This window comes from Musca vetustissima, unplaced genomic scaffold, assembly GCF_032173495.1.
Source record: "Musca vetustissima isolate MV318-11 ecotype Yass unplaced genomic scaffold, APGP_CSIRO_Mvet_v1 utg90372, whole genome shotgun sequence".
Classification (NCBI taxonomy): Eukaryota; Metazoa; Arthropoda; class Insecta; order Diptera; family Muscidae; genus Musca; species Musca vetustissima.
In genome coordinates, this window is record NW_026889603.1 from 36,936 (window position 1) to 62,395 (window position 25,460).

The window sequence follows — 25,460 nt, forward strand, 5'->3', positions numbered from 1 at the left end:
TATCCGGCATATGAAACTCCAAGATATGACACTCCCGAAAATAATCGTTACAAAGCGCCTGAAAATATTCAAAACCCTGTATATGAGGAGGAGAATGATACCACACAACTATGGCCACAAATACGACAAGTCCTAACAACTTTGGGTTTCATAAAACCGGGCGGACAAACGGAACCTAAACTACAGTCAACTACTACCGAATATACAGTTTCACAGTCGTTTGGAGAAACATCACTACCGTGGCATGAAGAAATGGACAAGCCCTATAACTGGAACTCTCATTACCATACACATGATCCAAGAAGCTACGGGCCTGTACTGACGTCTGCGGATTACTACCCTCAACATAAATATTCTCCCCAACGTCATCATAACAAGAATCACCCTCACGAAAATTCCTACACAATTTCATATTATGATCCCAATACTGTATGCTATCCGAATTATGAAAAACCATTGGAAGCAGAATTATATTCGGAACTAATGGAATTCTTGGAGAACTTTTAGGAAAATTGTTTATAAGTTGATTTTTTTTTTACCAATAAAATTAAGAATAAAGATAGAAAAAAACTATAAACCGAATAGTTTTTTCTAGATGTAATATGGTATGATTGCAATATATCCTGCAGGAAAATGTATATCTTGTGTACAGAAGAACTTCTACAGTTCTTATATACCACGGTATTTTATGGATAGAACAAATTTATCTGGCCACTTATGGACAACATTCATCAGGTCGTCCATCAGCAAATATTTTCAAATGCTCTTCAAAAGACAGAATAAGTGGTATTCTACAGACCTTAAATAGGTTTCGATCCGATCACTATGAGGTGGCTTTCAAAATACCTAAAATGAATCGAGAGTTTTATTTGGGACATGGTAAATTGTTATAGCGAAAATGGCGAGTGGAGCTATGAAGAAATATGGACCTATACTGAAAATGTTCTGTGGGAAAATGACGAGTCGGGGCTATGAAGAAATATTTACCCACCAAGGTCCGGAATGCCGAATTATAGTCACTTGACAATTTTATAATATAGCAATATCGGTTGGAAAATGCGCCTAGGACCATTAACATTCGTAAAAAGGGTAAGGGCTTTTATATGGAGACCATACCCAAAAGATCGACCGACACTTTAAATTTTTGGAAGTCAGAAGGTTGAACACCAATTGAGACCCAAAAACCCCGATATTCTCAAAATACCGAAAATTGGTGGTACCTCTCTATGTGGAATATATCTGCTCATGGACCGATATTTGTAATTTTTGGTAGAAAAATTTACTGCCCAATGATAACCAAAAACAAGTAAAAAAGTGTCAGTCAGTGTTTCCGACAGATATATAGCCTCAGTAATGATTTGCGAGGGTCTTCGCAATTACACAGAGGTGTTATTATTTGCTTTATATAAATCGGATATTCAATTGAAGTGTACCATTTTCGGACTGGATCTGGGATTGTTAAAAATAAAATTGGTTTAAATCGGGCATTCCATCGCCAATCTTCGAACTTGAATTAAGTTTGGTAGGAGTATTACGATGCGCAAAGTTTGGATGAAATCGGTTACTTCCTTCAAAATTTATCGTGCACACCAGCCGGCCAGACAAACGGACGGACGAACATTTGTGAATCGACTCCAAATTGTCTGAAACAAATTTGGTCCAAAGAAACACTAAACCAATATTTCGACGAGGCACATGTTTGCCGTATCAAGGTGTATATATCCTCATTAGTCATAACGCTGGGGGTATAATAAGGCTGAGGGTATAATTACAACCAAATCGGTTCGGGTGTCGGCGGGAATATGGGGGCTATAGCAAAACAAAACCGATATTGAAATTTTGATAAGAAGATTTGACACCCATGTAAACTTCTGAGAACCCTAATTAAAATTGTGAAAATCGGTTCAGATTTAGACATAGCTCCCATATATATATATATATACGAGTATAGCTCCGATGACTTTTGAACTGTCCTTACTTAAGATTTGCCACCCAATCTAAATATTAAAATTACAGCGATTTTAGTACAAAAACTCCCGGAAATACCGAATATCAGATCCAAGAGTGCATGCATCAGATTATAATTGTTATCATTAAACTTGGGGCTATACCTTCGTTTGGTTATTGTGCACTTTAAACAAATATCCGTTTATCGGTGTCTGCTATGCCCCCTTATCGATATTTAATCCATACTTTACCTTTCAAAAAACTTTGTGGTCTGGTATATGAAGTTAAAGTTGTAAAAAATATTTTTTCTTCAACATAAATATTTAAAATCGTTCTTTTTATTCTATAAAAATGTTTGCAAAACATACTAATTTCGATTGAATATTCGTATTATCGTTTATTTGTGTTTAAGTCCCTGCAGGTATGACAATAAATCCTTGGCAAATACTCCAATATATTTTACAGCATCTATTACGGAGGAGAATGCACTGCCGGCAATTTTTATCGATTCGTTCGATGAATCTTCTGCAGAACCTTCCGAAACTTCCACACCTCCCCCAGCTATTACGGAATCATCAATTTCACCTGATACATTTTCGTTGTCGTCCAGCTGCTCTTCATCCCCTGGTAATTGATCGTATGGTGGTAATATAATTCCATAATAGTTATGTACGGGTCCATGATAGAAATTTCCCTCGACATATGGTCCATTATAGGTATTATTTAAACTGTTGAGGTAGCGTACATTGGGAGGTACAACAAAGGCAGGGGTTAGCTGCTCTTCACCGTCATCATTATTTTCGGCAGAGGTAGGTGGTAAATTGGTTTCAGGAGAATAGTTTGTAATTTCTTCACATTCGCCGGAGTAGATTTTATGCCATACTTGAATGAAGGGGAGGGGGAGTTATCGATTAATAATTAAAATAAATGATTGAGAGTCCAAGAAATAATATTATCATATTGTCGGGATAAAATTTTTCATGTATGGATAATATTTTCCATACATAAAATTTTTCCTATATGGAAAATATTATCCGGATAACAGTTTTCCTATATGGAAAATATTATCCGTATAACATTTTTGCTACATGGAAAGTATTATCCGGATAACCTTTTTCCCATGTGGAAAATATTATCCGGATAACAATTTGCCTATATGGAAAATATTATCCGTATAACAATTTTGCTACATGGAAAGTATTATCCGGATAACATTTTTCCCATATGGAAAATATTATCCGGATAACAGTTTTCCTATATGGAAAATATTATCCGGATAACAGTTTTCCTATATGGAAAATATTATCCGGATAACAGTTTTCCTATATGGAAAATATTATCCGGATAACAGTTTTCCTATATGGAAAATATTATCCGGATAAAAGTTTTCCTATATGGAAAATATTATCCGGATAACAGTTTTCCTATATGGAAAATATTATCCGGATAACAGTTTTCCTATATGGAAAATATTATCCGGATAACAGTTTTCCTATATGGAAAATATTATCCGGATAAAAGTTTTCCTATATGGAAAATATTATCCGGATAACAGTTTTCCTATATGGAAAATATTATCCGGATAACAGTTTTCCTATATGGAAAATATTATCCGGATAACAGTTTTCCTATATGGAAAATATTATCCGGATAACAGTTTTCCTATATGGAAAATATTATCCGGATAAAAGTTTTCCTATATGGAAAATATTATCCGGATAACAGTTTTCCTATATGGAAAATATTATCCGGATAACAGTTTTCCTATATGGAAAATATTATCCGGATAACAGTTTTCCTATATGGAAAATATTATCCGGATAAAAGTTTTCCTATATGGAAAATATTATCCGGATAACAGTTTTCCTATATGGAAAATATTATCCGGATAACAGTTTTCCTATATGGAAAATATTATCCGGATAACAGTTTTCCTATATGGAAAATATTATCCGGATAACAGTTTTCCTATATGGAAAATATTATCCGGATATTATTTTTCCTATATGGAAAATAATATCCGGATATTATTTTTCCTATATGGAAAATATTATCCGGATATTATTTTTCCTATATGGAAAATGTTATCCGGATATTATTTTTCCTATATGGAAAATATTATCCGGATATTATTTTTCCTATATGGAAAATATTATCCGGATATTATTTTTCCTATATGGAAAATATTATGCGGATAACAGTTTTCCTATATGGAAAATATTATCCGTATAGAGTTGTTCCTATATGGAAAATATTATCGGGATAACATTTTTCCTATATGGAAAATATTATCCGGATAACATTTTTCCTATATGGAAAATATTATCCGGATAACATTTATCCGAATCGTCCTTTTCTTCGAAGTTCCGTTGGAAGTTTTTTTCGTCTTACCATTTCCCGTCTCGTCAGCATCCCTATCCATAGAACACTCATTGGGGAAAGTTCGGAATCCGTCCAGAGAAAAACCACAAACAGGATTGTAATCTTTAGGGCAAACTATCTGTTCGTGGGGGCATTGATTTATATCCTCAAGGTTCCATTCTATTAAAAATTATATTTTCTATTAATTTTTTTCCAAGTTTTTATGCAGCTCCCAACCTACCAACTCCCGTTGCTTCGATTACACTTATAAGTTCACAGATATTGGGAAATATTTTTCTTTGTTCGCCATACACAGCACACACTTTGGGTCCACAATCATCTAGGTCAAATGGTCGGCCATGGACCATGGTGGATACCAGGAACAACAGAATTGTAAACACTTGCAACATTTTTTATTCAACACACTAATTAAAATTTCCACTTTCAATATTAAGGAAGGAAATTTAGCTCCCTGTACAGAATCCCTTAATGGTTCAGTTCGAACTGAAACCTTTAACTAAACTTCTTTGGGTACTAAAGCTAAAATATTATTTGGAATTTGTTTGTGAAATTTTATTTCAAAAGGGCAATTGCGTTTTGTTTTTTTTTTCTTGTAAAGTATAGACTAGCAATAACAACAACAACAGTTATTTAATGTTCCCACACAAAGGTAAAAAAAGAAGGAAGTCCAAACAGAGTACATGTTCGGTTTGTTATTGCGTAATGCTGCTGGGTTACTCTTCTCTTAGAACGTGATCTTGGGTCATTGTATTCTGTTTGTGAATTTAAATTTGTTTGTGAAACAAAACCAAAAATAAATGCTTTGTAATATTATTTGTATTTTTTTCTAAATACGAACTAAATATTTAGTCATTGTTTAAATATTAAATTACAAAATGAATTTGACACCTGTAAATAGAATTTAGTAATTCAATAACAAAAAAAAAAACAGTAAGGAAAGTAGTAAAGTCGGACGGGGCCGACTATATGATACCCTTCACCACTATGGGTATATTAAACAGGACTATTAACATGTAATTGGATGAAAAAAAAATATGTGATATTTATCTAAATGTGAATCTACCTAGATCTATCCATAAAGTATGTTAATCGACTTCAAACAAATATAAATAAGTCATCCGTTGGGCTATGTCTGTACTTCTAGAAAACGCAACTACGTAATTCTATGCTCAATTTTGTACGTTGTGCACAATTTGATGTCAATCTGACTAACATGAGGAATTTGATGCCCAACTTACTTGAAATCGGGCGAAAATATATATGGAAGCTCTATCCAAATATTAAGCGATTTCAAACAAACTTGTCACAGGTTAGGTTATACTAATTTCAGAACGTTTTGTTCCTATTGGCTCCTTGGTGTGTCAATTACTTAAAATCAATCTATAATAAAAGGGAGCTATATCTAAATCTGGACCGATTTTCACGAAACAAGGCAGATATCACTCTAGGCTCAATTCAGTACGTTATGCCAAATTTCATGCAAAACGAAAGATATATAGCGACTTTGGTGCACCATTTACATGAAATCGGACGAAACTATATGTGGGAGCTATATAGAAATCTGGACCGATTTACTCGAAACTTGGCAGACATCACTCTAGGCACAATTCAGTACGTTATGCTAAATTTCGTGCAAACCGAAGGATGTATAGGGACTTTGGGGCACCATTTACATGAAATCGGACGAAACTATATATGGGAGCTATATCTACATCTGGACCGATTTTCGGGAAACTTAACAACACACACAAATTTCGTGCAAATCGAAAGTTATATAGGGACTTTGGTCCACCATTTACATGAAATCGGACGAAACTATATATGGGAGCTATATCTAAATCTGGACCGATTTTCACGAAACTTGGCAGACATCATTCTAGACCTAAATGATTAGGGTGTACCGAATTTCGTGCAAATCGAAAGATATATAGAGACTTTGGGGCAACATTTACATGAAATCGGACGAAACTATATATGGGAGCTATATCTAAATCTTGACCTTTTTTCACGAAACTTGGCAAACTTCATTCTAGACTCAATTCAGTACGTTATGCCAAATTTCGTGCAAATCGCAAGATATATGTGGTGCACCATTTACAAGAAATCGGACGAAACTATATATGGGAGCTATATCTAAATCTGGGCCGATTTTCACGAAACTTGGCAGACATCATCATAGACCCAAATATTAGGCTGTACCAAATTTCGTGCAAATCGAAAGATATATAGGAACTTTGGGGCACCATTTACATGAAATCGGACGAAACTATATATGGGAGCTATATCTAAAACAGGACCGATTTTCATGAAACTTGGCAGATATCATTCTAGGCTCAATTCAGTACGTTATGCCAAATTTAGTGCAAATCGGAAGAAATATAGGGACTTTGGGGCACCATTGACATGAAATCGAACAAAACTATATATGGGAGCTATATCTAAAACAGGACCGATTTTCATGAAACTTGGCAGATATCATTCTAGGCTCAATTCAGTACGTTATACCAAATTTCGTGAAATTCGAAGAATATATAGGTACTTTGGTGCACCATTTACATGAAATCGGACGAAACTATATATGGGAGCTATATCTGAATCTGGACCGATTTTCTCGAAACTTGGCGGACATCACTCTAGGCTGAATTCAGTACCTTATGCCAAATTTCGTGCAAATCTCAAGATATATAGGGACTTTGGGGGCACCATTTAGATGAAATCGGACGAAACTATATATGGGACCTATATCTAAGTCTGGACCGATTTTTACGAAACTTGGCAGACATCATTCTAGACCTTAATGATTAGGCTGTACCAAATTTCGTGCAAATCGAAACATACATAGGGACCGTTTCCATTAAATCGGTTAAATATATATATGGGAGCTATATCTAAATCTGAACCGATTTTTCCCAATTTCAATAGGATTCGTCCTTGGGCCAAATAAGTGACCTGTGCTAAATTTCATCCAATTCGGATTATAAATGCGACCTGTACTTTGTTTACAATTTTACATCGACAGACAGACGGACGGACGGACATGCATAAATCGACTCAGAAAGTGATTCTATGCATATTCTCAAAAGGAACCATGTGTCTATCTCGTTTCCTTTTGCCTGTTACAAACATATGCACAAAGACATAATACCCTGTACCACAGTGTGGTGAAGGGTATAAAAATATGCAAAATTGAAATAATGTACATTAAGGTGGGTATATGTTTTGAATTAAATTAAACGAAGGAAATTATTTTTGTTAATATTTTGTTCCTAAGAAAATATTATTCGTATATTTAGTCCTATAGAAAATATTATCCTTAATTTTTTATTACAGCAAATATTATGGGGTCATAGAAAATATTATCAGGATAATTTTTTCCTATAGATTATATATTTATACCCTTCACCACACTGTGGTACAGGGTATTATGTCTTTGTGCATATGTTTGTAATAGGCAAAAGGAAACGAGATAGACACATGGTTCCTTTTGAGAATATGCATAGAATCACTTTCTGAGTCGATTTACACATCCGTCCGTCCTTCCGTCCATGTATTTTTGTTAACAAAGTACAGGTCGCATTTATGATCCGATTTGGATGAAATTTGGTATACGTCACTTATTTGGCCCACCGATATATATTTTCGTACGATTTAATGTAAATGGTACACCAAAGTCCCTCTATATGTCTCGATTTGCACGAAATTTGGCACAGTGTAATGAATTAGGTATAGTATGTGTTAAGTTTCCTGAAAATCGGTTCAGATTTAGATATAGCTCCCATATAGATTTTCGTCCGATTTAATGTAAATGGTGCACCAAAGTCCCTTTATATGTCTCGATTGGAACGAAATTTGGCACAGCGTAATGAATAAGCTCTAGAATGATGTCTGTCAAGTTTCGAGTCTGATGTCTGTCAAGTTGAAAATCGGTTCAGATTTAGATATAGCTCCCATATATATCTTCGTCCGATTTAAGGTAAATCGTATACCAAAGTCCGTATATATCTTTCGATTTGCACGAAATTTGTCACAGCGTAATGAATAAGGTCTAGAATGATGTATGCCAAGTTTCGTGAAAATCGGTTCAGATTTAGATATAGCTCCCATATATATTTTCGTCCGATTTTATGTAAATGGAGCACCAAAGTCCCTATATATCCTTCGATTTGCACGAAATTAGGCACAGCGTACTGAATTAATTCTAGAACGATGTGTGTTAAATTTCGTGAAAATCGGTTCAGATTTATATATAGCTCCCATATATATTTTCGTCCGATTTTATGTAAATAGGGCACCAAAGTCTCTATATATCCTTCGATTTGCACGAAATTTGGCACAGCGTACTGAATTAATTTTAGAACGATGTGTGTTAAATTTCGTGAAAATCGGTTCAGATTTAGATATAGCTCCCATAAATATTTTCGTCCGATTTTATGTAAATAGGGCACCAAAGTCCCTATATATCCTTCGATTTGCACGAAATTTGGTATATCATTCTGAATTAAGCCTAGAACGATGTGTGTTAAATTTCGTGAAAATCAGTTCAGATTTAGATATAGCTTCCATATATATTTTCGCCTGCTTTTAGATAAATAGTGCACCAAAGTCCCTAAATATCCTTCGATTTGCACGAATTTTGGATTTATAAGTAAATGAATAGTTCAAAATGTGGCCGAATGCAAAAAACATACTGAAATAAGTGTAACCTAACATGTGACAAGTTTCGATGAAATTGGTTTAGATTTCGATATTTTGCTTAAAATTTATTTACATAATTTTGTCCCATTGGAGGCAACTCTATATCTGACCAAAATTTTGTATAGGTTGCGGAATGGAATGTTTAATTTAATGTTAATGGTCCTTCAAAAATGCGACGTCTGTTAGGATTCCATCTGTTGAATATACCCAAAGTGGTGAAGGGTATCATATAGTCGGCCGGTCCGACTTTATTACTTTCCTTACTGGTTATATAGAATATTGGTCCCCTAACTTTTGAAAATATCATACTATTCATAGAAAATGTATTCTCTATAGGAAAAAAATTATTCAAAAGAAGCCCTTGTCAAAATACCCGGTCTTTCATAAAGAGAATACCACATTCCTATAAACTATAATGACATTGGGAATATTGATCTTCATCTTATGGAAGCCCGATTGGAAGGTTGGATGGAAAACAGATGCTTTACAACATAAGTTCCATGACCCACATATAGTATATCGTTGTCGTATCACCCACCTAAACAACCTTAAAAAAATATACAAGTACATAAACTCATCGCTGACAGAGAATACTGTTATTCACTTTCTAAACCAATGCTGTGTCGCATGCAATTTCAATTATTTCCGCGTTCACAAGGGATCCATCGAACTTGCTAACGAACTACCTATCGCAGGCGGAATAATTTCTCTCGCTGCACTCGAATCACGTACATTATTAAACGTCTCATTTCTAATTGTAAATGAAAAATCGCCATACATGTAATGTGAAATATCCCCGAGGTGTTGCCATTGTCTAATTTCTATATGGCGAAATTATTTTCATTTTGAAATATTTCATTTAAATACTGTCCGATTTTAAATACCACGTCTCATTATCGAATTGAAAATTACAATAACAATATCGTGTCATGAGGATTTCAATATTACTACTAGCGTGGCTAGTACCGTTTACAGGCTGCCTGACAAATCCAGGGCGTGACTTAGGATACAACGTTCAGCCATATCCGCCATTTTTACCGCCGCCACCGCCTCAGACCAGTCAACATTGGTATGGTTATCCATATGCGTACTCACATAACAAACGACCAACAACATCGATTATACGTCTATTGCTGGGCCATCATTCGCTGGGTCATCATTCTCTGGGCCATCACCCTCTGGGACATTATGCTCCAGTCTGCGGTATCTTAAATGGTGCCTTTAAAACATTTGTGAATCTTAATCATTTCCTGGAAGCTGTAAGACGTGGATATGGTAGTCACTCTCAAATATTATTTTCCCACCGACATGTTTATCTTCTTATGTTTATATCTAGCTTTCAGATTTTTCTGCAAGGGTCCCTGTCCCAAATCAGTTACCTCATGTTCATCCATTGAACTGATATGTGCCTTTGATGGGAAGTTCACAAAAACCTTCAAGAATACTTGTGAACTGCGTAAGGATGAGTATTTGACAGGGAGAGGTAAGTCACAACAAAGCCCTCACAAATTCACATTGTTACTTTACAATTTTTCTTTAAAGAATGGATTGTGGTTTCCGTTGGTCCCTGCTATCACGACATCACCGATATAACAACAATAAAGCCACCACCAATTATACAAACAACTGGTGCAATAGATACAACGACCGAAGCATTGTCAACTACCGATACTTCTGAAACAACAGTTGTTTTTGAGACAACTACCGATTCAGATACGACACCTTACTCAACCACACCTACATGGGAGGATACAACTGATGAATCAACCCATCCGACATTTGAAACCACAACACCAACGACAGACACAACATCTGATTGGGATTCAGGTGCAGGAGGAGGTGGAGAACATATCACAGACTCAACAACGACATCCACACCCGAAACGTCAACACCTCCCGACACAGAGACCACTACATTGCCGAGCTCCCAAACTACCAACCCTACACGTCCTCCGACGACACCACCATCTGGTTCTCTGACAACAACCACAATAGGACTTGAGGCTACTACTACGCCTACAACTTCTGGCTCTGAAACAACAACGCAATCAGATTCCGAAACTACAACTTCTTCTGGCTCTGGTACTACAACACCATCAGGCTCTGAGACTACAACTCCGTCTGGCTCTGGTGCTACAACGCCATCTGGTTCAGAGACTACACCACCATGTGGCTCTGACACAACAATACCATGCGGATCGGAGACTACAACTCCATCTGACCCTGAAAATACACCACCATCAGGCTCTGATACTACAACTCCTTCTGAATCTGGCGCTACAACACCATCCGTATCAGAGACTACACATCCATCTGGCTCTGACACTACAACACCATCAGGCTCTGAGACTACAACTCCTTCTGGCTCTGGTGCTACTACACCATCAGGTTCAGAGACAACACCACCATGTGGCTCTGGCACTACAACACCATGCGGATCGGAGACTACAACTCCATCTGACTCTGCAACTACAACACCATCTGGTTCAGAGACTACAACTCCATCTGGCTCTGGCGCTACAACACCATCTGGTTCAGAGACTACAACTCCATCTGGCTCTGGCGCTACAACACCATCAGGCTCTGAGACTACAACACCATCAGGCTCTGAGACTACAACTCCTTCTGGATCTGGCGCTACAACACCATCCGTATCTGAGACTACAGCTCCATCTGGCTCTGAGACCACAACTACTTCTGACTCTGAAACTACAACACCATCAGACTCTGAGACTACAACTCCTTCTGGCTCTGGTGCTACAACGCCATCTGGTTCAGAGACTACACCACCATGTGGCTCTGGAACTGCAACACCATGCGGAACGGAGACTACAACTCCATCTGACTCTGAAACTACAACACCATCAGGCTCTGAGACTACAACTCCTTCTGGCTCTGGTGCTACAACGCCATCTGGTTCAGAGACTACACCACCATGTGGCTCTGGAACTGCAACACCATGCGGAACGGAGACTACAACTCCATCTGACTCTGAAACTACAACACCATCAGGCTCTGAGATTACAACTCCTTCTGGCTCTGGTGCTACAACGCCATCTGGTTCAGAGACTACACCACCATCTGGCTCTGGCACTACAACACCATCCGGATCTGAGACTACACCACCATCTGGCACTACAACACCATCCGGATCTGAGACTACACCACCATCTGGCTCTGAAACTACAACACCATCAGGCTCTGAGACTACAACTCCTTCTGGCTCTGGTGCTACAACGCCATCTGGTTCAGAGACTACACCACCATGTGGCTCTGGAACTGCAACACCATGCGGAACGGAGACTACAACTCCATCTGACTCTGAAACTACAACTCCTTCTGACTCTGGAACTACAACACCATCAGGCTCTGAGACTACAACTCCTTCTGGCTCTGGTGCTACAACGCCATCTGGTTCAGAGACTACACCACCATGTGGCTCTGGAACTGCAACACCATGCGACTACAACTCCTTCTAGCTCTGGAAGCTACAAATCTGGGAGACTACAACTCCATCTGACTCTGACAACATACAACTTCTGGAACTACAACACCATCAGGCTCTGGACTACAACTCCTTCTGGCTCTGGTGCTACAACGACCATCTGGCTCTGGAACTGCAACACCAGAGACTACTACAACACCATCTGGCTCTGAAACTACAACACCGTCAGGCTCTGAGACTACAACTCCTCCTGGTTCTGGTGCTACAACGCCATCTGGTTCAGAGACTACACCGCCATGTGGCTCAGGAACTGCAACACCTGACGGAACTACAACTACAACACCATCAGGCTCTGAGACTACAACTCCTTCTGGCTCTGGTGCTACAACACCACCTGACTCTGAGACTACACCACCTCTGGTGGCATCTGGAGACTACACCACAACACCAACACCCGGATCTGAGACTACAACCACCATCTGGCTCTGAAACTACAACACCATCAGGCTCTGAGACTACAACTCCTTCTGGCTCTGGTGCTACAACGCCATCTGGTTCAGAGACTACACCACCATGTGGCTCTGGAACTGCAACACCATGCGGAACGGAGACTACAACTCCATCTGACTCTGAAACTACAACTCCTTCTGACTCTGGAACTACAACACCATCAGGCTCTGAGACTACAACTCCTTCTGGCTCTGGTGCTACAACGCCATCTGGTTCAGAGACTACACCATCATCTGGCTCTGGCACTACAACACCATCCGCATCTGAGACTTCACCACCATCTGGCTCTGAAACTACAACACCATCAGGCTCTGAGTTTACAACTCCTTCTGGCTCTGGTGCTACAACGCCATCTGGTTCAGAGACTACACCACCATGTGGCTCACTGCAACACCATGCGGAACAGGACTACAACACCATCTGACTCTGAAACTACAACACCATCTCTCTGAAACTACAATCTGAGACTACAACACCATCTGGCTCTGAAACTACAACACCATCAGGCTCTGAGACTACAACTCCAGAGACTACACCACCATGTGGCTCTGGAACTGCAACACCATGCGGAACAGAGACTACAACACCATCTGGTTCAGAGACTACAACTCCATCTGACTCTGAAACTACAACTCCATCTGGCTCTGAAACTACAACACCATCAGGCTCTGAGTTTACAACTCCTTCTGGCTCTGGTGCTACAACGCCGTCTGGTTCAGAGACTACACCACCATCTGGCTCTGGAACTACAACACCACCAGGCTCTGAGGCTACAACGCCATCTGGTTCACTACCACCATGTGGCTCTGGAACTTCAACACCATGCGGAACGGAGGCTACACCACCATCTGGCTCTGAAACTACAACACCATCAGGCTCTGAGACTACAACTCCTTCTGGCTCTGGTGCTACAACGCCATCTGGTTCAGAGACTACACCACCATCTGGCTCTGGCACTACAACACCATCCGGATCTGAGACTACACCACCATCTGGCTCTGAAACTACAACACCATCAGGCTCTGAGATTACAACTCCTTCTGGCTCTGGTGCTACAACGCCATCTGGTTCAGAGACTACACCACCATGTGGCTCTGGAACTGCAACACCATGCGGAACGGAGACTACAACTCCATCTGAAACTACAACACCATCAGGCTCTGGAACTACAACACCACCAGGCTCTGAGGCTACAACTCCTTCTGGCTCTGGTGCTACAACGCCATCTGGTTCAGAGACTTCACCACCATGTGGCTCTGGAACTGCAACACCATCCATCTGAGCACCATTGGCTCTGAAACTACAACACCATCAGGCTCTGAGACTACAACTCCTCCTGGCTCTGGTGCTACAACGCCATCTGGTTCAGAGACTACACCACCATGTGGCTCTGGAACTGCAACACCATGCGGAACAGAGACTACAACTCCATCTGACTCTGAAACTACAACTCCTTCGGGCTCTGGTGCTACAACGCCATCTGGTTCAGAGACTACAACTCCTTCTGTCTCTGAGACCACAACGCCATCTGGTTCAGAGACTACACCACCATCTGGCTCTGAAACTACAACACCATCAGGCTCTGAGATTACAACTCCTTCTGGCTCTGGTGCTACAACGCCATCTGGTTCAGAGACTACACCACCATCTGGCTCTGAAACTACAACACCATCAGGCTCTGAGACTACAACTCCTTCTGGCTCTGGTGCTACAACGCCATCTGGTTCAGAGACTACACCACCATGTGGCTCTGGAACTGCAACACCATGCGGAATCTGGAGACTACAACTCCATCTGAGAAACTACAACTCCATCTGACTCTGAAACTACAACACCATCAGGCTCTGAGATTACAACTCCTTCTGGCTCTGGTGCTACAACGCCATCTGGTTCAGAGACTACACCACCATCTGGCTCTGGCACTACAACACCATCCGGATCTGAGACTACACCATCATCTGGCTCAGAAACTACAACACCATCAGGTTCTGAGACTACAACTCCTTCGGGCTCTGGTGCTACAACGCCATCTGGTTCAGAGACTACACCACCATGTGGCTCTGGAACTTCAACACCATGCGGAGGCTACAACTCCATCTGACTCTGAAACTACAACTCCTTCTGACTCTGGAACTACAACACCATCAGGCTCTGAGACTACAACTCCTTCTGGCTCTGGTGCTACAACGCCATCTGGTTCAGAGACTACACCATCATCTGGCTCTGGCACTACAACACCATCCGCATCTGAGACTACACCACCATCTGGCTCTGAAACTACAACACCATCAGGCTCTGAGACTACAACTCCTTCTGGCTCTGGTGCTACAACACCATCTGGTTCAGAGACTACACCACCATCTGGCTCTGGCACTACAACACCATCCGCATCTGAGACTACACCACCATCTGGCTCTGAAACTACAACACCATCAGGCTCTGAGACTACAATTCCTTCTGGCTCTGGTGGTACAACGCCATCTGGCTCAGAGACTACACCACCATGTGGCTCTGGAACTTCAACACCATGCGGAACGGAGGCTACAACTCCATCTGACTCTGAAACTACAACTCCTTCTGACTCTGGAACTACAACACCATCAGGCTCTGAGACTACAACTCCTTCGGGCTCTGGTGCTACAACGCCATCTGGTTCAGAGACTACACCACCATGTGGCTCTGGAACTTCAACACCATGCGGAACGGAGGCTACAACTCCATCTGACTCTGAAACTACAACTCCTTCTGACTCTGGAACTACAACACCATCAGGCTCTGAGACTACAACTCCTTCTGGCTCTGAAACTACAACACCATCAGGCTCTGAGGCTACAACTCCTTCGGGCTCTGGTGGTACAACGCCATCTGGCTCAGAGACTACACCACCATGTGGCTCTGGAACTTCAACACCATGCGGTACGGAGGCTACAACTCCATCTGACTCTGAAACTACAACTCCTTCTGACTCTGGAACTACAACACCATCAGGCTTTGAGACTACAACTCCTTCTGCCTCTGAAACTACAACACCATCAGGCTCTGAGACTACAACTCCTTCTGGCTTTGGTGCTACATCGCCATCTGGTTCAGAGACTACACCATCATCTGGCTCTGGCACTACAACACCATCCGCATCTGAGACTACACCACCATCTGACTCTGAAACTACAACACCATCAGGCTCTGAGACTCCAACTCCTTCTGGACCGGGTACCACCACGCCATCCGGATCTGAAACTACAACTCATTCGGACTCAGAAACTACACCGCCATCCGGATCTGAGACAACAACTCCTTCCGACACTACATCCCCGGCAGGCTCTGGCACCACAACGGCATCCGGATCTGAGACTACAACAATTACTGCCGCTCCGACTACCACACCTGTTGATTCTCATACTACTACACCGTTTGACGCTGAGACTACAACCCCTCCTAGTTCTGAAACAACACCACCTTCTAGTTCTGATACTACACCAGATGTTGGAACAGAAACTACCGAAACTGCGACTACACCACCAAGTTTGGATTTGACAACAACAGGTAGTTAATTTACATATTGTCCAATTACGAATATATCTAATTTTGATTTCGTTTAATTAACAGCAAAACCACCCGCGGAAACAACAACCACAGCCACTGATGTGACAACTCCTTGGAAAACGACTGATTCCGGTGCAGCAGATGATACACAAACACCTTTGCTGCCGACCGTTCCAACCGATACATCAACTCCTACGTCTGCAACGGAGACAACAACAGAGACTGACTTTGATTCAGGATCCGATCAACAGACAGGAACACCTCCAGTGCCTGGATCCACAGATGCGCCACTTCCACCATGTAATCCAAATATAACAGCAAAACCAATTTGTCCGCCACCACCAAAACCTAGCCCTTGCCCACCAGCTGGCATAGTATCTACTCCATATCCCCTGAACCACTGGCTCTCCAAGTTAAATCAAACATCCGCAATATTGTCGATTAGAACTAATCTGGGCAATAAATACGGTACCTATGTCGAAGGAAATGTGCAAAATCGTGGAATTATAATAACTCAAGGTACAGATGGCGCCAAAAGAAAATCGACCAAGAACATGTCGAAATTGGTTGAACTTTTTAAAGCCATGCATGAGCAGAAACGACGAGCGACTTAAAAATTATAGAGAAATGATGCCTTAAAAAAAATTACGAAATATTTTTTGTGTTAAGTGATCGAAACTAAAATTATACAAAGTTTAAATATAAGTCATGCGACCGCAGATTGAAAACCAAGAAAACAATCTGGGGTAAATTAAATTTGTACTAATTATAAAAATGTGTTGTGTTGTTGTCATTAGATGGAAATTGTCTAGGGCATAATGATGATTTTACAGAGGGAAGTATTTGTATATTCGGAAAATGGGAAAGGTTTCAACTGTAATCTAAAAGTTTTAGCTTCAAAGAACGTTTTCTTCTAAGTACATTTTTCTTCTACCATCATAAGCTTTCAGATTTTGCGGTCCTAATTGGTTCAGGATTTTCAAGTTGAAAATGTGTCACCTAAAGTAGGGTCATTTCACTTCGGAAGAGTTGAAGGAGATCTTTTGATTTTAGGAAGCTAACAAACCCAACGATGTCTTTCAGTAGTATTATTCTGTCCTGGTCTTGGGTTTATATAAGAGCTACATTGTTGACTTCCGTTTTTAATAAGATGTTAAACAAATTTACAATATAAAGCAAGACCTGATCAGGGGATACTGAATAAAACCCTGCTAAACATTCATTGTGTTCTGAAGTGGAAAGGGAGTTTTGCAAAGAAGACCTGGAAAAGTTATTCGCTATTACGTCAGTAGGCGATTTGAAGAAACCCTTTTCGATATAAGACACCTAATGCAGATTATTAGACCAGAAATGGGTTGAAGAAAATCGTATGTTTATAGGGGACTTAAGAACCTAAAGCACGTTTCCTGTTTATAGAAGACCTGAAGGACGCATTTTCTTTCTAGTAGATATCGGCAAGGTCTTTATAATACCTGAATAAAGTTGTTAGTTTATATAAGACCTGAAAAAGTCATTCTGTCCTGAAAACACCTGTATAAAGTCTTGTGCCAATAGCAGTTCTTGTCTCAAAATACCTGAATAACATATAATAGACCTGAAGAAGTAATTCTGATTACAGATGAGTTGAAGAACGTGGGTGTTTATAGCGAACCGGAGAACCTAAACCCTAAAAAACCCCGAAAGGTCCATTCCGTTCATATTAAACATTGGGAAGGTATTCTGCCTTCAAAATACCAGAATAAAATTTTTTTAATATTGCTTACTTTATTTTGACATTTACATAAAATCGGAGGACACTATATATGGGAGATAAATCTAAATCTGAATCGATTTCAACAAAACTTCGCCTACATCAATCTGGGTCTAAATCAGTACGCTGTCCAAATATTTGTCTCAATCGGCCAAATATTGGGAGTTTGGTGCACTATTTATATGAAATCGGACAACACTATATATGGTAGCTATATATGATTCTGAAAATTTCGCATACTTCAATCCGAGAATAATTCAGTACGCTGTGCAAAATTTCGTCTCAATCGGACAAATATTGAGGTTTTTGGTGCACCATTTTTTAAATCTTCGTCATTGAAACATATCAAGAAGGTCCTCTGCCCATAAAATATGTGGAAAAATTGTATGTTAAACAACACTTCGTTAAGATCTGTTTATAAAGGATTTTAGAAGGTGTTCCGTCCACAAATGTCGTGAATAAGGTTTTCCCTCTACAGATTGTTCTTTGCCTATAAAAGCCCCTAACCTAACTTGCAAACAATTTCTTTCCTTTAAACGACCAGAAGTCGGTCTTCTTTCTTTGTAGGAGATCGGAGGGAGGGTTATATTAACTGAAGGGTCCGAAAAAGGGTTTGTTTGTCTTTATACCCTTCACCACTCTGTGGTACATGGTATTATGTCTTTGTGTTTATGTTTGTAACAGGCAAAAGGAAACGAGATAGACACATGGTTCCTTTTGAGAATATGCATAGAATCACTTTTTAAGTCGATTTATGCATGTCCGATTATGATGAAATTTAGAACATGTCACTTAATTGACCCCAGGACGAATCGTATTGAAATTGGAGAAAATTGGTTCAGATTTAGACATAGCTCCCAAATATAGTCTCGTCCGATTTAATGTAAATAGAGCACCATAATGCAAATATTGGTCCCATTGAGACAAAATTTTGCATAGAGTATTTTCTTAGGTCTAGATTGATATATGCCAAGTTTTGTTTAAATCGGTTCAGATTTAGATATAGCTCCCATATATAGTTTCTTCCGATTTTACGTAAATAGAGCACCATACTGCCAATATTGGTCCGATTGAGACAACATATTACACAGAGTACTAAATTATGTCCAGATTGATGTATGCGAAGTTTTGTTGGAATCGGTTCAGATTTAGATATAGCTCCCATATATAGTTCCGTTCGATTTTAGGTAAGTGGTGCACAAAACTGAAAATGTTTGCCCGATTGGGACAACATTTTGCACAGCGTACGGAATTTAGTCCAGTTTGACATCTGTGAAATTTTGTTGAAATCGGTCAAGATTTATATATAGCTTCCATATATAGTTTCATCCGCCACATACTGCCAATATTGGCCCGATTTAGACAAAATTTTGCATAGAGTACTGAATTAGGTCTAGATCGATATGAGACATGTTTTGTTGAAATCGGTTCAGATTTAGATATAGCCCCCATACATAGTTTCGTCCGATTTTATGTAAATAGAGCACCATACTGCCAATATTGGTCCGATTGAGACAAAATTTTACACAGAGTACTGAATTATGTCCAAATTGATGTATGCGAAGTTTTTTGGAATCTGTTCAGATTTAGATATAGCTCCCATATATAGTTTACAAAATTTTGCCGAACTTCATACAATGTTACCCCAAAAATTCAAGTCTGCCCGATTGACATGCAATTTTTTTATAGATTTCAGAATGTCATGTGTATGGTTTTTATTGGTTCAAAAATCTATGTAGATCACATTTGTTTTTTACCCGATTCCATGTTAATGGTCAAGGGTATCATATAGTAGGCCCCGTCCGACTTTTGAACTTTCCTTACTGCTTTTTTCGAAGGCGTGGTGAATGTCCGCTGTCTGTAGAAGGCATTACGAAGTCTTTTTGTGTATGGAAAACATTAAGAAGGTATTTTTCCACAAAGAACCTGAATATGGATTTATCTGTATCGAATACTTAAAGTATCGAATACTTAAAGCATTAAGAATGTTCTCTATCTTTAGAAGACCTCAAGTACGACTTCTGCCAGTAGAAGCAAAAATTCTTATATATATATATATGGGCAATATTGCCAATTTTTTAATATTCCATTTTCAAAAAATCAGCTTTTTGTTTTTGTGGCACATCAATGATTTTTGGTACACATATAGAGAAAAATGTTCTGACTCCCAAACCGTTCGCGATCAAATTTTTGGTTGATGCGCGCAAAAGTTATCGAGGTTTTAAATTTGGGCATAAGAAAAAAATCTTAAAATTACGCCGTTTATTATATTGACCAAAAACGTTGATATATATCTTCCTCCGTAAAATAAGAATATGAATATATTATAAAAATCGCGAAAAAGTTGCACATCTTCGCGAAATATGAGAAAAATAATGAAAATAAAGGAGATTACGTAAATATTTTCATTATATTCATGACATACACACACCTAAAAATTAATTTAAAAATATCTACATAATCTAAACACCATGGTGAATCAAATGATATCAAAATCACACAAGTCCGTGTAGCTGTTTGTAAATCACAGCGACAACAAAACAAGATATTGAGGAAAATTATTTGTTTTTGGTTCGAAAAAATAATGTCATCACATTTATTTTTTTAATTGTATACAAGAAATTTCAGAAAAGAATGTTGGGGTTATTCTGCTATTTTACCCGAATTTCGCTGAAAAATTGACATATATAATAATAATCACTTTTTGTGTATAAGTATATGCCTTGCGGATTATATCAAGACCCTTCCGATAAATCTTAGGGTTCTTTAAATAGGAATAAATCTTAAAATAAAATAATATTATGAAATATACATTTTAAATTGCGTCTAAGTCGCGTAATTCTCAAAATCATTTGATGCGCATGCGGTTTCCAGGAAGTACTGAAGTTTATCTTCCAATCCATATATATATTGCAAAATTTCATTTGACGGCTAAGATGTGCCGCACGTTATATTGAAGTATCCAAAAAACCGTAAAACGCGAATAATTTCCGAAAACTCCATATGTCATTAACGCGCATCCGATTTCAGTGTGCACCCAAAAAAAAATTATCGATCTATACCGATTTCAATGTGGTCCATTAAGAACCATGGATGTGCCAGCTCACACTATTTTTGAGATAAATTGCGTCTACATCGCGTAATTCTCAAAATCATTTGATGCGCATGCGGTTTCCAGGAAGTACTGAAGTTTATCTTCCAATCCATATATATATTGCGAAATTTCATTTGACGGCTAAGATGTGCCGCACGTTACATTGAAGTACCCAAAAAACCGTAAAACGCGAATAATTTCCGAAAACTCCATATGTCATTAACGCGCATCCGATTTCGGTGTGCACCCTTTAAAAATACATCGATCTATACCGATTTCAATGTGGTCCATTAAGAACCATGGATGTGCCATCACAATCTATTTTTGAGATAAATTGCGTACATCTCTCTTTTGGCTGAAGTTTTTAAAGTTCTCTTTTCGAAAAAGATCAAAATCCGTATGAGGTCATTTATTGAAGCGGAAATGATACACAGAAAACGCAAATAAATCCGCGATATTTTCAAAAACATTTTTTGCCAAATTTCGTGTTTTTGGAAGGCCAGTTCCCGCCGTTCTAGTAGATGGATTTTCACGAAGAAGATTTTATATCATCCGAAACGGAAAAAACCTTATTGATCGCGGGTACCCATATCATTCAGTTGACAGATCTAAAAATTTGGCCCGAAAAATAGGTTTTTTAGAAATTTGATCGCACAAAATTCGCACCTTCGGATGAGTATTACTCTGAAGCTGTGCATGCTACATATACAAAATACATATCAAATTACGCAGATTCGCGACTACAATAATCGTATAATCGATTTTTAGAAATTCCTGTTCGCGTATTAATGCTAGAACTAAAATTCAAAAAACACTCAAAATCGAGCTTCAAAATGTCAGCATCATTTAAAGGTAGATGCAGTTAAAATTTTGAAAAATGATACATAAGGGGCGTAGTCCCCATTTTGTTGGCTTCTAGTTTTATTTTGACACGAAGGCCGTGCAATGAGTGGCTTAGTCACAAATCGATAGAGAACATAAAAAAACTGGTTCGCCTCAACCTGTTTTTACACATTTTTTTACATTAAAGTAGACACAGCTTCAACTAAAATAAAGTTTGGAGGTCAATATCATGAGCAGTTTGCAACGACAGATCAATTAACCCAAAACTATTCACTTTTTTTCATATACTTAAGTAGTTCCCGAGTTATAAAGGTGTGAACCTCCGCTTCAGCTATGTTAAAAAATTGGCAATATTGCCCATATATATATGACCAGGAGGCGGTTTGTCTCTATATGAGATATTGGGAAGGTTCCTTTCCCTACAGAAGTGCTATAGAGATCAGTGAAACATAAAGAAAAAGTTGTTCTGACACTAAAATAAAGATGAAGATCCTATTAAAGTTTTTGTCCACAGAAGACCTTAAAGAAGTATTTTTTCTATCATTCGAAGACATCGAGTATATTTTCTGTCAGTCGAAAACTTGTAAAATGTTGATAGTCCGCAAAGACCCGGAGATGGTATTTTTTCCTTAGGAGATCTGAAGAGCTATAGGGGACATTCTGTTTGTAAAACATAAATTAGCAGATGTTCTCTCAATAAAATATGAAGATATAATTAATGCCGTTTGCGCATAGAGACCTTAAGAGGTATACATATCGAAATATGCCTTTTCCTAAAATAGTCCTAAATAGGTCTTCGTTAGCGGGAGAATTGAAAAACGTTTATTGCCTTTAAAATGCCAGTAGACCGTACTTTTTCAATAGATCTGGGAAGGTTCTTTGCTTGACAGAAGACCTGTAGTGAGCCTCGAAGCAGCTCTAAATTTGAACCAACGAACTCTACAGAAATCGAAATTGTGTAATAAATATGGCTTGTATTTGGTTTTCACATACATCGGTTCTAAAAACTCTATTTAAATGCTCAATAAAAAATATGTATGTACATTGCACATTTTCATATTGAACTTTGTTCGAATTATTCTTGACCTAGGCCATTTATTGTTCATTGTTTTAGTATATAGTTAATTACTGTAAGTATCCATAAGACATATGTATCGAATTACACTTCAAACACTCACGTTTATTTGACTTTAAATTACAAAAACAAAGAATAGCAGATAGTGCAGAATTTACAAATTGGGACAACGCACCATAAGGTCTATAACACGTGGTATTGACATAATTGGAAAATAACCAAAACGCTTATGAAATCATGACCCATGTGTAGTTACAGCACTTATGAGGAATAATGGCTCCAATTAAATACAAATAAATAATGCCCCAACTGGCTCATTTGGGGACAGTAACAATTTACAACAACATCCAACCGAATCAGCATGAAGGTCATATTCATTTTGGGTACAATTTGCCTTATGGCATTACCTGCCAAAATGGAACCATTTAGGTTACCATCGGTTTTCCCCCATCCAGCATTTCCCAGCCATCATTTCCCTCGGCCAAATTCACATCATTCGGGACCAGTGTGTGGTGTCTTAAATGGTTACTATAAAACCTTTCACAGCCTGCAGGAATTTTTGGATTACAATAAAAATGGTTATAGTTTTACATTTTATTGTAATGGACCATGCCCACCGAGTCATTATCCTTGTTCGCAGGTTTATGAACCTGTGTGTGCCACCGATTTGCGGACAGCTAAAACATTTAGCAGCCCATGTGCCTTGGCTGAGGAAAGTTACAAAAGTGGAATAAGTAAGTGATGAAAAGCGAGGGGCCTTTGATTAAAATGTAATTTATTTTGTTGTCTACTTATAGCTTGGGTAAAAATTGCCGATGGTCCATGTCCTTCTCCAAGTATCACAACTACTAGCACGACCACCACCACAACTACTACTACTAAAGCACCAACAACTGCTGAAGAGCCAACTACTGAGGAGGTAACTACGAAAGAAGTGACATCTACCGAAGAGGACACAACTCCTGAGCCATCAACGTCAGAACCAACAACTCCTGAGCCATCAACGTCAGAACCAACAACTCCTGAGCCATCAACGTTAGAACCAACAACTCCTGAGCCATCTGCTCCTGAATCAACAACTCCCGTACCCACCACAACTCCGGAAGTACCATCTCCTGAGGAAACCACCTCTGTTGTCACTGCCCTACCAGAAGAAGACGACGAACCATGCCAACCCAGCTTACCAGTTGGAGTATTGGCACCCAGTGTTCAAGCTGGTCCCATAATTTCATTTAGAAATAATGTAGACAATAATTATGGAATTTATGCTGAAGGAAATGTCTATAACACTGCACCCTGTAATAACAAACAGAACTGCAATACAAAGGGTTAGATTTCGATAACATACGTTCCGATTAAGAATTTATATTCAGAACTCGCAAAGTTGAATTAAAAAATGTATCAAATATTTTACCAAATTAATGCAAATTTTAATCAACTAATAAAACTTGACGCATTTGACCTTACTATGCCTTTTATAATAAAACAAATATTTAATTTGATCCCCAATTCTACTCAGCAATTCTTCTCTCAATTCTACTCGGCAATTTTCATTATATTCCTCCTATTAAAACAATGTTACCGATTTTTGTATCATTTGGTACTTTTCATACATTTATAGGTAGTTTCCAAACAAATTTCGAAATTTTAACACTGTTCGTTAATCAAAAAACCAATTGTACAAATTTTAGTGCAATTTCAAAGAAAGTACGAGCCACATAATAAATTTCAAAATGAACGAATTTCAAAAGCAATCTCCTCGACCCCTCTGCCCTTTTCAAAAATCTCATCACTCTAACATGTATGTTTTCTTTTGTTTATTCAATACCTAAAGTGCTAATATTAGTACAATTCAGTACTATTCGTACACTTATGGTACGAACTGTCAACAAATGTTTCCTTATCTTAACCCTAAACAGTGTTACCGATGCTTGAGTTAATGATTCGGGCTCTATTCGTTCATCCATTAACACGTTCTTGAACTAAATTTAGTACCACTTAGTACTTTTCGTACACCAAAATTTTTCGAAATCACCTCCTAATCGCAATTTAATACAACAACAGTGATTAAAATACCAAATTTCAAACTCTATTCGTTTACCCGATACCAAACGTAGCACTTTTAGTATGTTTCGTACACTTTTAGTAGGTACAAATTTCCAAAAATCCTTATCAC

General features: G+C 38.6%; 2 protein-coding genes across 2 annotated transcripts; both read left to right on the forward strand.

Moving 5' to 3' along the window:
* Positions 1-9,953: 9,953 nt before the first annotated feature.
* Positions 9,954-17,136, forward strand: LOC133337269 (mucin-2-like). Its single transcript, XM_061545511.1, has 9 exons — positions 9,954-10,299; positions 10,361-10,507; positions 10,567-12,473; positions 12,585-13,376; positions 13,446-14,229; positions 14,295-14,747; positions 14,821-15,063; positions 15,128-16,522; positions 16,586-17,136. Exons 1-9 carry the CDS (start codon positions 9,954-9,956, stop codon positions 17,134-17,136), a joined length of 6,618 nt encoding a protein of 2,205 aa, XP_061401495.1.
* Positions 17,137-23,645: 6,509 nt separating this feature from the next.
* LOC133337270 (salivary glue protein Sgs-3-like) lies at positions 23,646-24,617 on the forward strand. The gene is made up of 2 exons (XM_061545512.1): positions 23,646-24,018; positions 24,082-24,617. Exons 1-2 carry the CDS (start codon positions 23,646-23,648, stop codon positions 24,615-24,617), a joined length of 909 nt encoding a protein of 302 aa, XP_061401496.1.
* The last annotated feature ends 843 nt before the right edge of the window (positions 24,618-25,460 follow it).